Source organism: Nilaparvata lugens, chromosome 8 (genome assembly GCF_014356525.2).
Source record: "Nilaparvata lugens isolate BPH chromosome 8, ASM1435652v1, whole genome shotgun sequence".
Classification (NCBI taxonomy): Eukaryota; Metazoa; Arthropoda; class Insecta; order Hemiptera; family Delphacidae; genus Nilaparvata; species Nilaparvata lugens.
The window spans coordinates 45,134,636-45,150,727 of NC_052511.1; the positions used below are offsets into that span (position 1 = coordinate 45,134,636).

A 16,092-nucleotide genomic window follows, 5' to 3' on the forward strand; every position below is an offset into this window, starting at 1 on the left:
TATTGAATACTATATGTTGAGAGCAAACTTATTATTATAATGTTCGAAGCTGGTATTATGGACTGTATTCGAAAATAATATACACAATTCGACAAATCGAGAACTTTATTGTTTTAAATCGAAATCGAAAACATAACCAAAACATTCGGCACGAAGCCAACTCGTGTTTCGGATGGACACGTTAAGCCGTCGGTCCCGGCTGCCTAAAAAGCAGTCGTTAGGTCATGTCAGAGGCCCTGAAATTGATCAGTTGCGACCTGAAAACTCTGACACCAGACCTGAGCCAGCCAGGTCATACGATATTATTATTATTATTTAGTTTATCCAAAACCAATTGATAAATCATCAATTAAATACGTTCCACTAATTAATTTATGAAGTAATTTGATTTTTATTTTAATAAATACTTACAATATATTTTGTTTATATTACGTGTTGATTATGATTTACGCGTACCTGACGTATGAGTCTCTCAAATTGTGTAATGGTTCATGAGCTTTTGCAAGCAAATTTAGAATCTATTTGAATATCGTATTTCAATGAAACTATCAAGGTAGTAGGCCAAATCCACTCAACCAATCTACTTGTAGAATTTCTCTAGAAATTCTAGATTGCATAATTTTTCTACAAGTGGAGAATCTCGTAAAATTAAATAAAAAATACAAAGAATTATAAAATTGTATTTTCAGAACCAACATTACCTTCAAATTTGAAATACGGTACCTTCCACCTTATCACTCGATGCTTTTCATATAATTTTATCTCACAATATAAATAAAACCCTTCTTTTGAAGTACCATTTATATTTTCTAGTTAGAGAAATTCTCCAAAAACGACTCATTAGAAACGCTTTGTCATCTTCAAGTATTTGAAGACTTGGATGTTTGGGCTAGATGGCTCGAACAGACTGTACTCAATGCTCTAAATGTACTGTACTCTTTAACACTTGGAACATTCCAAGTAATTTATTCGATCTCTTGACACTACTTCGAAAAATTTCAGCTATCTTTTGTTTTTCCTTCTGTCAAGTTTTTTGTTGCGTGCCTTCAAAACTTGATATTTTGAAGTTTTAGCGTCGTATTCATATTTTTTTGCAAACATCATGTAAAAACAAGCTACACTAAGCAAATTTCCAACTAAAAATTGCTTGATAAAGTTGTCTTAGAAAATAATTCCTCATTCATAAATATCACATGACTTAATGCTCACAGAATTGCTATTTATAGGTGCTATTGCTATTATATTAGATTAGATGCTTGATTGTTGTAAATGCTTACCATAAATATGTAACATGCAGGAGTGACATTCACTTCGTAATTATTCCAGTTGATCAAAAATCAGAGCAGGTAGGTAGGCAACTTCACTACGTCAAGTTTCCGGTTCATCAAGTTCCTGTTGCTTTCAGAAAGTACAGTGGATACTATATCATTATTTAATAATAATTCTGAAATTATCAAAACTTTCTGAATAATACCAGCTTAGGGTTTTGTGGCAGAGAGGACATAACGCCATTAATAAAGGCATTTAATTAATCAATGATATTGCCTCAACCAAAAATTTCCTCAACCCATTCTCGCTAATCCCTTACTAGTGTGCACCAGTGTATCTGACTATATGTATCAGTCTGCAACGAAAACTTGATGAACTGAATGGCTCAACTTGCCATATCTCAAGAAATAGTCTAAATAGTTACTTGATGAACTGAAAACTTGACGAACTGATGTATCCCGAAAAGGTCCGTTGTCACTGATGCGGCTGGAACGATAATCGTAGATCGCCTGCTGTGCATTGTCTTCAATGTCACTGATGCAGAGTCGTTGACTACAATCGTACGGGTCTGCCTCTCGATCAGTCATAATTGCAGTCGTTGGACGATCTCATCTCCTGTGATGGAATAATATGAAATGTAGTTTGAAGACTTCTTCTTAAGGTCCTCATTGATTAAACCAGACAGACTTAAACTAAAGTTTGGAAAGTCTGAAGAACTCAGAAAATATTCTTTCATCAGCTTGCAAATTATTGTTTATTAATATTTTGAAGTACCCTTCTTTGTAAAAATATTATGTGTGTTAAGTCGTGGTACTCTTAAAATTTTCAAAATGTCTTCATCTCTAAATCTTCAATTAACAAATAAGTCAGTAGCCGTTTCTTCAAACTCATCATTCAATACTTCACTTGGCAACAGTCAAATTTCAACTGAATAATTGTTCATAATCGAATGATTCAGTGATCAGTGACAATGACCACTTCAACGGTTATCGCCGAACTATGATCGTCTACCGATAATCGTTCCAGCCGCACCACTGGTACCTAAATACAGCAATATTTGCACGGCACCTGCTCAGTACTACCTAGTTAGCCTGTTGTCCACTGTTGACCGCTACTCAAACACGTTTGTTTTTTGTTTGTTGTTTGATTTTTAGGCGAGATTACCTGCAGGTGGACGAACAAGACCCGTTCTTGCCGCCGACGGCCGCCTCACAGGCCATAGCTGCCCGCACGCTGCGTAACCAAGGGTCGTACGCCACTTCTCTTATTGTCTCTCCTCCTCCCGGCTCCTCCTCCTCCTTTGCTACCCCCCTGCATCAGGTTCCTACGTCCCCCTCCTTTGACACCCCTCTGCATCAGGTCCCTCCGCCCCCCTATCGGTGGACGTACGCACCGCATGCACAGCGTAATGCACGGCATGATGTACTCTAAGTACCCTCCCCTCCACCCAAGTCAAAACTGTAATCACCGTTTCGTCATTTGCGTAGTCATGTTCAGATTCAGAAACTCATATCATGCCCGCTTAAATTTATTTTTCTCTGATGAATAAGATGCTCTTAAAAGACCTGCGATTGTAAATGAGGGATGGGAGGGATGATGGTTGGAAAAATAGGAATTCATATGTTGACTTGAAAATTAAGTATCATGCCCGCTTAAAATACGTTTTCTCTGCTGAAGGAGATGTCCTCTAAAGACCAGCATTTGTGAATAAGTGATGGAAGGGATGATGGTTCGAGAAATAGAACATCATATATTTACTTGAAAGTTAGTTATAAAAGATTATTAAAAGCTGACTTGAAAGATAAAAGATAGACATAAAAGATTACACAATATACAGTAAATGTGAAAAAATGTAAAAGCCACAAAATTCAGAATTTTCACAGTGCCTACAGTTTTAGATGCGTTTCCAGACCACCGAGAAGTGATTCGTGATTTCTCAGCTCATGTAGTTCAAAATTAAATTAAACTGAAGCACAGTTCAAAGTTGTTATGCCTCAAAATATAAAGTTTAAAAAACTGAATTACCTGAACTAATGATGATGATGATGATAGATGAATGGAACTGCAGTGTTAGGTGAGTTCCGAACAACAGGGAAGTTAATTACTGCCTCTGAGTGAGTTAATAAGTGACCACTTCAACGAGGTTAACGATGGTACTTCACTTATTCCTTCATACACTACTGAATTTAATCTGACTAATTACAAATATCACACTAACTGTTGGGCCAATCGCCTCTCTCTATAATATATTTTTCGGTAGGAATTTTAAAAACCTCAGATTGTGGTTTCAGTTATGAGCTGTAAACAAGTTTTAAGGGTGTTCTTTCACAATTCTCTCTATTGTTTACACAAATTGTATGATTTCTTAGTAGATTTCATTGGCCTACTTCATGAATTCTGTAAATATTATTTATAAACTCTCACAATTCTTATTGTATTGATGTGGGTGTTCAACGTACCAGGATTCAACGTGTGCCTCTCCTCTACGCGTCCGCCCTTTCTGTCTTTCAATAGGGCAAGCGGAGCAAACAACTTTCTCACATTGTCAATCTTTGCTGATTGACGGTATGATTTTTGTTCACTTGCGTTGGCAGATGCGTTTCCAGAAGGCTTTATTCCTAGTATCGCTGATGAAATGGGGGACGACGTAGTAGGTCCTAGACCTAGAGGGTTGTTCCTATACAATCTGGCAATCACTTTTCTTTTCCGCTCTTCTCTCCATTTATTTATGAGTTCTCTTTTTTCTTCGTTGAAAAGAAATCAAAACAGAATCACAGAACAGACTCAAGTCAAAATGAACACAACGGTGCTATCCTACCGTTGGAATTATCCCAATTCCTGGTGAGGTATTAATTAATGGATCTTCTGGCTCTAACCTCGCTAAGAGCAATACTTCTATACCTCAATTATTTCTCCCCATTCCCTCTTAAATGTTCCCTATTCTCTTTCCCTCCCCTTCGTAAATCTGTTCTATACTCTTCCTCATCATTCACTCCAACAATCCTCGCCAATTTATTTTCTTTTCCACCCATTGACCTATGAGTAACATAGATAATAAGCAGCATAAAGTTGTTCTTGTAGTTTGTAATTGTACTTGTAGACTTGTAATTGCTGATTGCTCTTACTTGATTTTTGTGGTGTTGTTACTGACTTGTATTGCAATTACTAATTAGTGTTTCTTGTTTCGAACTAATTAGTTTCAAGATTTGAGTTGATAAAGGTGTGTAGTTTGAAATTTGTTTTATGTGAGAAATTTTCAAGTAAGTTTCAAAATTTCGAATTCCTTTCATTTTTCTACATGAATTTTAAAAGCATGAATTTGACTTCTTGTCTTGTTTGACTCGGAACTGAGAGAGACATACACTTCAATTTAATAAGTTAAACATTCAAACACATAAAACTAGAAACAGTTATTTTAAAAGGAAACTGTCAAACAATAATTGATTGTTATAAGGTGTAATAGGTTCCTAGTATATTTTCAAGAACAATCAGTTGACCTTTTAATGGATTTTACTCCTTATTTTCTTTTCAGTGCTTTGGTGAACAGTTTATTTGAAACTTTAATTCATTTCAATCATTTTCATGCATTATTCCTGATTTTTTCTTAATATCGATAATTTATCCAAAAATTTTCCTATAATTCAATTAGTCATCCAGATTTTTTTCAAAATTTCAATTGTTTCTACTTAGGTACTGTATTGTATATTTTAGTGTAAATTATATTTTAGTATGCTTTCATCTGCTTTATTGTTAGTAAGGCACTGTATTTATATTTTTCACCTTCTTATTATATTTTTTAGTACCGGTAGTGTATTTTAGGTGCTCACCTTGAGTTTATTTGATTGTTTTAAAATTCTATTCCTTTAGTCATTCTTGCTATAATTTATAACTTCAGCCATTTCCTATTCATCTGTTTTCTTTTCCATTTTTAATATGGTTGCTGTTTCATGGATGATGATTTTCCTACTAACGGGCAAAAGACTTTGTTCTTTTTTGTTAGTAGTAATTTTATTTTGCTCTGTGAAAATCATAAGTTTGTTTTTTTCCTTTTCTCTTATTATATATATTTTTTAGTTTTAAATTACAGTATGTTATTATACTCAAGAGAAGGAACTTGTACTATAATATGTATTTGTTTTGATGCAAAATAAAAAATTATTTGATTTGATGGTGTAAATAGTATCTGCTGTGAGGAAAATAAATGAAGTTTTTACTTAGTTTTCATAAATTTCCATTCGCGTTACGGTACGTGTGCAATATCACCAATCAAACATTATCGCCATTCCTTGATTTAATCAAATTTTAGTAAAAATATTTCAATTTATCAGCTTTCCCATTCTCTCCAAAGAACATTACAGTTACCATACACATTCTTTCCCATATTTCAATTTATTCCTATCATTTAGTATTATTATATTCCTAGTAGGTACATTCAATTCTATGAGATAGGATGTATATTTGAATTTAAATCACATATATATTTTATTTTTCGCATCAGCGTTCATTTTTAGAATCGTAAGCTCATTTTATAACTGAGAATACATCATATCGCTATCCTGAATATCTTTGAGACTGTCTAGGATGTTTAAGTCAGGGTGATATCTTTTTATCTTAAAAATAACAGTTCTTAGGAAACGAGATTTTATTCATTTTTTTAGATTAGCATATTTTAATAAATAATATTTTGTATAATTTCGTTGTATCAGATCATGCGAATAAACTTTTTATTTTGAGATCAATTTTCATTTTTTCATCATTCCTTGTTTTGTGTTTTAACTAGAAGAGTTTTTGAGTTTTTCATTTTCGGTTTTTGAAATTAATTAAACTAACAAAATCCTAGGAGAACCACTAAACCAAATGAATAACGAAGGAATATTTGATCTTAGAGATTTTCATCATGTTAGTTATTAATTAGAAATTATTTTAATTAATGAATTCAAGTTGTTTTGTTTTTGAAGTTAGTATATAGATTGTTGCTTTTAAGTAGCTATTTCTATTAATTTGATTGAAGCTTGCAGTTATAGAATGTGACTTAGTTGTAGAATGAATCCATCTTCTGAGATAAATAAGTCTCAAAAAATGTTACGGTATTATTAATTTATGTTTTTCTTGAGTGTTTCAAGTAACTGATAATCAAGAATGTGTTCGTTGATCACTTTCACCTTTCACATCACATAAAACAAAAGCAAATCAGACTTTCATGTTGAAATTTTGTGCAATGAATAAATTTAATTCGCCAAAATAATATAAGAAGAATCTTATGACTTTATCTACAAGGATAGCTTTATTTTCATTACTTAATTTTTATACGGTACTTTTTTATCAGTTTCTGAGCTGAAACTCAACTGAAGTTAGTTGATTTGAAACTGAACTGAAATTAAAACTTAACATTAAAATGATAATGCCATGAGCAGCAAAATAAAAGTTCTAAACAAACTGTCTTTGTAGAAAACGACAATTTTTTTTAATGTGAAATCAAAAACCAAACTTTTGTTAAAAATTTCCTATTTAGTTATTCGCTCTTTACAAAAAAGTTTATACAGTTTAATGTTTACAAATATGATAAGGATAAGAAAATAAGTTCATCGAGTTATAAAAGTCAGATTATGATCATTATAAAGGCCTACCGGTTTTTTGTTGGCATGCTTGAAAAAAGCTATTTTTTCTTTTGGATGTTCTAACACTTGAGTCCTTGTTTAGTAATAAATTCAGTTGACAGTGAGTAGTGTTTGATCAGGATTATATTTGGTGTTATTTTTCTTCCATAAGACTATGTTGCAAAGTAATTAATGCTTTTTAGTATATATACGACTGATTTGCACTATTTTAATTACATTAGTATTATGTCTTTGCAACTTGTACTCAAACTGTCCTTTACTCCATATTTATTTTCTGGATGGCTGGTTCTTATATTAAACGTTTTACATAGATTCTATTCAGCTAGGTGCTGAACCTCATCTTGTGTAAATATTATTTTGCAAGAAGCAGTTCTATACTCGCTGTGGCTTTGTGCATAATTGAGTGCGCTGTTTGAAAACTAAAACATTTTTCAAGAACAACTGCGCATGAGATTGGTGGTGTGTTTGGTAGACTTGCAGATAGAATTAAACATGTTTAGCTAAATATTAGACTATATATCAATTATAAAAAGCTTATGCACACCACTGCAATTCGCATGACAGCGATGAGAGCGAGAGAAATTTCAACCCGTGGTTAAAATGTTGAAATTGTTGCCGTCACCATCATGCGAACAACAGTGCTGGGCAGTGGGCACTGCCCAGTAATTCAATCCAATGAATTATTTAAAATTGTACATGTATTGATCATAGTCTTCAATATTACTTTAATTAGAAGTTGGGTTTTAAATTTTATTTAAATATCTTATAAACTCAATTGACTGACTATGAATTCAGATTTATATGCTGTTCATGATGAAATTGCAATTGTATTGCCAATTGGTGTGACAATTTTGGTGCAGATATAGGAAGCAGGAAGGAAGTACCTAACTACATAACATTTTGGAGCCAAAAACATTTAAAAACGCATTTAATAACTGAAGGTAACATAACATTTAGAATAAACTGGAGGTAAACTCTTTAATAAAATTGATGTTTTTTGAGTTTTAAGCACATCTCAGAGCAATAAATTGAGAAATGCATAGATTTTACTGATTAGAAACGAACTACACATTAGACATGCACTATTGGGACTGTTCAGGTCATGCACTATGTATAACATTCTCCCTTCAAAACACAATGAAAAATAATCAACAAGTAAACATAATCACCTTCATGCAGTGATGGTGAATTATCACAATATAGGCTACTCTTTATTTTATTGTAACACTTCTAATTTCAACTCTTTGAGAGCCGTTTTCAAGTGGCTTACACTTGAAAATTGCTCTTGAAGAGATGAAACTAGAAAAGTGTGCAATAAAATAAATAGCAGGCTACTTGATAATTTTTTATTGTGTTTTAATAACCAGTAGCCCAAGAAAGAGTATAATTGCATTTGCAAACCTAAAATTGACGAACTAGGCCAAGCATGTTTTGTCTAAAGTCAGATGTGCAGTTCTCATTTCATGGAAAAATGAAAAACAGATATTCATAATTAAAAGGACAAATATAATTTTCATTTATAAACATACATTTATTGCTCTATCTCTAAAGTAAACATGAAGTTCACATTATAAACTAGTTAACTAAAGTGAGATTCACTTCAAACTATCAGCATTGATTTATTGGGAAGCAATTGATGTTATTATTCATAATGCTGACAGTTCAAACTGGATCTCACCAGAGGTTGGTGATGGGGTAACAACCAAAACTTGTTTCACGTTATTTTAGTGAGTGATTATGACAATATCCCAAGTCCTCATTTACCACATAACCCAATGCTGCATTTGTACTCTAAATAAAGTAGGTAGAGAGTAGACAGACAAAATATCCGTGTTGCCAAATAGTTCAAAATTCCAAACTTCTCATGCACCCCCCCCCCATCTATGACTAAATATATCCAAACAATTCTGTTGTCAAACTCATTCGTATACAAGATAAAATATTTTATTGGAAATTTCAGCTAACCAATTGCTGGAATATTATTATTGTATAATAATTATTTAAAATATCCAATGAAAGCTTTATAGATAGAACCAAGGACATCTGCTATTGCAAATATTGACCGAAGAACTAAATATAGCAGAAGGAAATTTTAAAAATGAAATTGTCCAATCCAAAAATTGGGCCCAGACCGGAAATCGAACCCGGTACTTCTTCGTTGCCGGCGGAGCGGCTTTAACCCTTCACCCACCAAGCTTTATCATTATTTTATTTTCTTGTGATAAGTGTTGATTTATTAACCTTTGATTTGTTGCGTTGTTAAATTTCTGGCAATAAAGAATTGAATCATTGATATGAGCTTGCATGAAAAGATTGAAATTTGACAACACGGATTTTGTGCAAGTGTGAATTAATTTGTGTGTGTTGACTTGTTGCGTTACTGTTGTTGTTTTGTGTTGGGTGACACAGAGATGGGGGGCGGATCGGCGGAGGCGGTGGCGGGGGGGCCGGGGTGCGGAGTGTCGGTGATCGGGGGGGCGGGGGGCCCTCCTCATACGACCACTTCCAGCCGCCTGCACACCAGCAGCAACCTGGCCAGTACGCGACTTTGAGTCGCAAGTTCCGAACACTCGACCACCACCACCACTCGTCGGCCGACGGCCGCCGGAGGCCTTACGGGGGCGGCGCCATGGAGGCGGGAAACGCCCAGACCCTGGGCAGCCGACGGGGCGGCGGCGGAGGCAGCGGCAGTGGGGCGGGACAGTACTCGACCCTCAGCAAGAAGTGCAAGACCCTCGAGTCTTCGGACTTCTACTGAGAGCCGGCCTCATCAGCTGACGCAGGGGGGGACTCCCAGGGGGGAGAGGGAGAGGGAGAGGGACCCCCTGCGGCCCAAGAAGACGATTACATGGTCACTGAGCTATGAGGCCGGCTAGACTACCAACAGCGACTAGCTACCACTCGACTCTAACTGTAAGTACTTACTTTTCTACTTAATAATTGAAAAATATAAACAATTTGAAAGCATATAGGCTGAAAATATCAATGACGCAGGTATAATGATTGAAATAAAATAATCTTCTAGACGTTTTGGGTAGTTGAGAAGTTGATATTGTGGTAAATTCATATTAAATGAAAAGACTAAGAAATTGTCAGAATCACAGATTTTATTAAAAGTAGAACGACCGGTTTACTGGTTTATCAAAAATTGATAATGGTGTAACAACCAAAACCGGTCGTATTAATAAAATCTGTGGTTTTGACAATTTCTTTGTCTTTTCATTTTATTTTCGAGACATTTCGTGCCAAACGCGATAATCTCGATTTATGGATTGAATACTGAGGTAAATTTATATTATATTGAGTACTGAGTAAATTCATATTAAATGAAAAGACTAAGAAATTGTCAGAACCACAGATTTTATTAAAAGTAGAACGACCGGTTTATTGGTTTATCAGAAATTGACAATGGTGTAACAACCAAAACCGGTCGTATTAATAAAATCTGTGGTTTTGACAATTTCTTAGTCTTTTCATGTTATTTTCGAGACATTTCGTGCCAAACGCCGATAATCTTAATTTATGGATTGAATACACTGAGCTATGATGAAACTCGCAATGAAAAAATGTGAAAAAACTTTGGGAAGATTAAGAACAAGATGAAACCCATGAAATTTGTTGAAAATGCATACAAGTTGTCAAAATACCTAGCAGTAGAATAGAACCGATTTCTTATTGCGAATTTTGTTTGCTTCACTCATGAAATTTTCAACTCTTCTGGTGTGGCAAATCAGTGTAGGTCATGGATCATAAAAACAAACACATAATTTTACTGAACATGAAACATTTCAACAAATATGTAACTTACTTATTGATAATTTACTATCACTGTCACAATGAAATTCATTGTTTATTGTTTCAGGTGGAGAACATCATTGTATAGCGGAATTGTAATGCAACTATTGCATTGAAAAAGTGAATGGAATAATCTTGAATGTTGACTTGACCCAAGGTATCACCGGTTGTTAGATCGCTTATTTAAAATTCGGCCTATGGCTTGCCAGGAGCAAGTTAGACCCCAGTTATCATAATGAAGTCTCAAATATACATAACATTCGTATTTTGAAATCAATTAGTAATGACCGTTATGATGGAAATATGAACAACGATATAATTAATATTTTGTAATTAGATTATTAAATTAAAAACTATCCGTTGTTTGTTGATAAAAGGAAGTAGCTTGTGACTGTCCCCTACCAAGAAGAATATTACTGGAATAATCAAAGACTATGGAAATCAATTGTAGTTAACTTCAATGTCAAATTTAGAACGTAGAGTAATGAGTCAATTTGACATTGGTGGCTGTGTAATAATACGATATAGCAATCAAAAATATACTACCTAAATAAATATGTGATATAGACTGTTGTTTTGCCATAAACTTCAAATGATACAGAAAAATGATTGGTTGAATATTTGTCATCAGTAAATTGCTCAAAATCAAGCATTTATAAATTAGAATGACTCTCATAGTCATGGACACACTATTATGTGTCATAAATTGAGCCAATACAGTACCTAATAATTTTATTTAAGAAGAAATTTTACTTCTATTGACAATATTATTGGAAACTAAATTTTACAGTACTGTCTTTTTATCAAACATATTCTATTGAACATCTTTGTCAAATAGAATTCATTCGTAGAAAAATCTGTAAACGCCAAACATTTTTCTCTGAATTTTGAATTGGAGTTTGAACTTTATATTTACTGCCAATTATTGAATAAACAAGACAAATAAATTTTCCCTGTTCGATAAAGAAAGTACATACAATTTAATTAGATATGTACTTAGATTTTAATTGATGATGAAAATAATACTCTCAAATTGTCTTCGGAATCTAGTTGATTTCACTGAAATCCTTGAATAGACATTCACACATTCATACGGTATTCTACAAAATAATAATGTTCTAATCATATTGTAAATCTTGATGTGAAATCATCAAACATTGTATTGGAAGACTTTTCAAGTTTAATGGAACAATTCCATAGTATTAACTTTAGTCTGCTAAATTATCAATAGAACTAACTGAATTTCATTATTTCCTTCGAAGAAATAGTTTGTTAGTTTCTGAGTTCACATCTTTAAGAATTTGAATTGAATTCTGCAATTTACAAAGCATCTAGTTGTTATAAATTTCTTAAAGAGATTTCATTAATAATAATCATACACCAGTAAAACAATTTGATCTGACAATTTCAAATTAGAAATAATGTTTGAAGCAAACAGTAATAATCTTGACTTGACTGCACAAACTTTAATTCTTTTCAAAGTCTGATCGCACATTCAACTATAGTTCAATTGTATTAAGCACAATAGTTCATTTTAAGAGATTGTGAACCTCATTCATAATATGTGTTGAGATTAGAATAGGCTACAGCTGCCGTTGTACGAATGCTATTTAAGAAATCTTTCAATGTACTGTTCTAAAATCGAATCATAAATTCTGATTCCATTGTTCTCAATAAAAGTTTTAACAAAATCCAATTTTACTAGTAAATGTCTTATCAATTGAATGTTATGGTAATTTAATATCAAATTTTGTAAAAAAAATTGAAAAATTGAGAAAAACTTGTATTGCTAGAATTTTGTATAAAACAAGTATAAAATCCATACAAAAAATTCTTGAGAGTTGTGATGGAAACAATATTGAGTTTTTCTCATAATTTGTCGTGTTAAATTGAATTTTCATGGAAACGGTCAAGATTTATGATATATTTTAATATTCGTTTTCAAAACTCTATGCTCAAAACGTTACTTGGCACGTACAAAATATAACTCAAAAGTATTTAATCTTTTTGATTCTGAACACAGTTTTTAAAGCTGTATTTGATGAAAATATAATCCAATCTGTTTCATTAGTCTGATTTTTAATAGTTGTAGCATAGCCTACGTACATAAATTATTTCAGCTCTGATATCAAATTCTGAATGTTTTAAAGATATAGTTGAAGAAAATACTTTTGAAAACATGAAGTTTATAATCTGTAGTTTTTCGAATTTAGGAGTGAAATTTAATATTTTATTCAAATCAATACCCCAAAGTCATTCTTGGGATTTTTAACACGATTGTGTTATGCAAACAGAAATATGTATGTTAACTTTATTTCACTTTTCTGCAATTTCTGATTTCAGAAATAAAAGTATGAAATTTACTAGGAAAACATGTATATAAATTGTGAGAAATTAACTCGATTTAATAATAGTTTTTCCTCTCTGGCTTTGAAAGAATTATGAAGTTTCCCTTTTTACTTCAACAATTTTAATGTAAAATAATATTTAGAAAATAAAATAGTGTTCTTTAGATGTAAATTGAAATAATGACCAATGTAGGGAGCAAGAATATTGTATTTAATCTCCAATATTATTCGTCTAGAATAAAAAATTATTTGGTTATTCAAGGAAAATAATAAATAATTATTTCATTCTGTTATCTAGTTGTTGATGGAATAAAATAACATTTAGAAAAATCACCATTTATATTGTTCAATGCTTAGTTCGTACCGGTAGTTCGTACCTCAAGTCTTTTTTAGAAAATTACAAAACCGCAATAATATATCATTTTTCATTGAATTTGTAATGAATGAATAATATATCGTTCTTTCCTATTTAAATTGATTCAAATTCATTGAACTTGACATAGTTTTTCGAAATAATTATTGAAAGGTTCAGAAAATAAAGTTTTGAAGTTAAATAGGAATCCAGTCAAATATGATTTTAAAATGTTATAAATCATTACCAATGCCATGCAATATATTATTTATAAATGTTTTCCAAGCAATATATTTATCTCTGTCCTCATACCATGACCCAATTTTTCCCTTGCTTATTGGGAAAGTCTTAGCTACTACGTTTTAGAAGCAACATACTCAAGGCCTACTTAATCAAAAAATGTTAAGATTTTAAGAAAATAGCTTTGTGATTTTAAGTTTTCTTAATAGAAACATTTGGCATCAGAAGTTATTTCTCTTGAGCTTACTCACATGTAAACTAAATTTATTCGTTTATTGATAATTAATATTTCAACAAAAGGTGCATCTTCTTGATTGAAATAGATTTTCACTACTGTGTTTGACTACTGTATAGTTGTTTCTGACTGTATTTTGTTGAATAAATAAATATTATATTATTGAAGAAAAATGTGTTTATACAATAAGTAGGCTATAATAGGCTACAGTTTGTAAATTCTAATAAAATGATACATTTTGGTATTCTAATATTTAAACCGAATTTTATTGTTTCGTATTTCAATCTTGGATTCAAACTGTAACTTCATGCTAATTTCTTATGTCTAGATTATTATACTTCACGGTGATTTCATAAATGCTTTCTGTAAAAATAAGCTAATCAAATAACATTGAAAAGACCAGGTAATACTATAAATCTAGACCTGATGTCACATTCTATTAACGTGAATACTATATAGTATTTATAGCTTTATGTTTCCTCTCGTGCCATTTTATTAAAAAAAGTTCAATGATAAGAGTTTTTATATCTTTTTATAAAATTTTTATAGCTTACATGATATTATATCAAATTGATAATGACAGGTTTGATACCTTGATGGTTGTTCAATTAATAATCGTTTTTGTAGTATAAATAATGTGATTATTTATTTATAATTATTGTAACTTACATCTTCTATCACATATATCTGTATCAAAATATTGGTTGTCTATCTATATAATAATTGAATTCTTAACTTCTTATGGGTGTAGATTGTTTAGTTGTTTCAATAAATATATGACAATTGCTATAATCAAAGCATTGTGGCTGCCATCAATATTTCTACTCGTAATTGTAATTTTATCATGTAAATAAAGTATGAATCAATATTATTTATTGTATTAAATGTTCATCTTTTGCGAGTGAATGATTGGTTGCTAGAAGTGTAATGTACGTGGGAGTAGAAAAATACTGTAGTTTTACTGTTGAAAGTCAGTGTTCATCCATTAAATATATATTGTAAATTAATTCAAAATAAATGAACATTTGAATAGTACAAAACAATTTGATATTAACAAATTGAGAGTAGAGTTTAATATTCAGAAGCATAATCAGCTTTATAACAATGAACCGGTGTAAATGTAGTTTAAGCTAATAAATAGGTAATGAGGTTTAGTGAACCATTCCAGACAGTATTGATAGTTAATTCTCTATTGAAATTTCTCATGTCATTTTGTACTACTCTCAAAAGTTGTCAGTGTATTTGTGGTTATTATAAGCTACTTTTGTGTACAAAAGAATATAATTAATATTATTATACACAGCAAGCAGCTTCGTCATTACCAAAGAGTGTTATCATATAATATTAGTGTACCGGTATTAATGTACATTTTTTAGATAGTCAAAAAATTATGCGATACATCTTTTATTATTACAGATTTCTATGATATTGCGAGTTAGGTGCTTATATGTAACTTGAACTGGAATTTATAATTCTTGTGTTTTGTAAATAATTCTCATCTTTGTAGTGAATGTATGAATATTTTCAATTTAATTTCTCAAATCTTCAGTCATGTTATCTCTGTATTGAAATTTGGTTGCTGTGAAAGAATGACTCAAATTGTAAATTATGTCAATGAATATAAATTACATCTTATAAGCCTTGTTTCATTTATGGAATTTTGTGGTTTCTCCCTGAAATATAACAAAGATATAGATTTTCAATGTAGTTTTAAGACTGATATTAAAAAATAAAATGCAGTGCATTCGCAATTTAATGCAGTGTATTTCCAGCACTTCCATGATTCTATCTTTATATGATTTCAAAGATACCGTGCTACCAAATCGAATCAAATAAATCTTTATCAACAAAATAAAATACATCTGCAGTATCAATTAAAATATTGTGAATATTTTTTACAAAGACACAGTCTGGGTCTGGGAAATGAGTTCTGTTTATTTACATAATATTACAGTATAAAGAACAAAACAGATAGTAATGTTCACAGCTTGATGCTAAGGACGTTTACAGAAACAATTGATAAGGTAATAATGAAAAATATTGAAGAAAAGGAAAAACATGAAATTAATTTAAAATTAATTTAATAGTTCAGTTTTGAACTTCATGCACAGTGAAGACGAGAATAATACTAGATAAATTACCTGAGAACCTGTATCGATAAATTAATATGAAGCATAGTGACCTAAACTTAGAAATCCAGATGAATATCGAATACCGTACCTTCAAGACTCAATA

At 31.7% G+C, this 16,092-nt stretch overlaps 1 protein-coding gene across 1 annotated transcript in view; it reads left to right on the forward strand.

Annotated features, from left to right (window-relative positions):
- Positions 1 to 15,492, forward strand: part of LOC111043397 (protein tweety) — a 91,811-nt gene extending 76,319 nt beyond the window's left edge. Inside the window, exons 12-14 of the mRNA XM_039435159.1 lie at positions 2,424 to 2,696; positions 9,297 to 9,800; positions 10,750 to 15,492. Of these exons, the coding sequence (XP_039291093.1) occupies positions 2,424 to 2,696; positions 9,297 to 9,645 (622 nt within the window). The 3' untranslated portion in view covers positions 9,646 to 9,800; positions 10,750 to 15,492. The remainder of the gene's footprint in view (positions 1 to 2,423; positions 2,697 to 9,296; positions 9,801 to 10,749) is intronic.
- Positions 15,493 to 16,092: the final 600 nt, after the last annotated feature.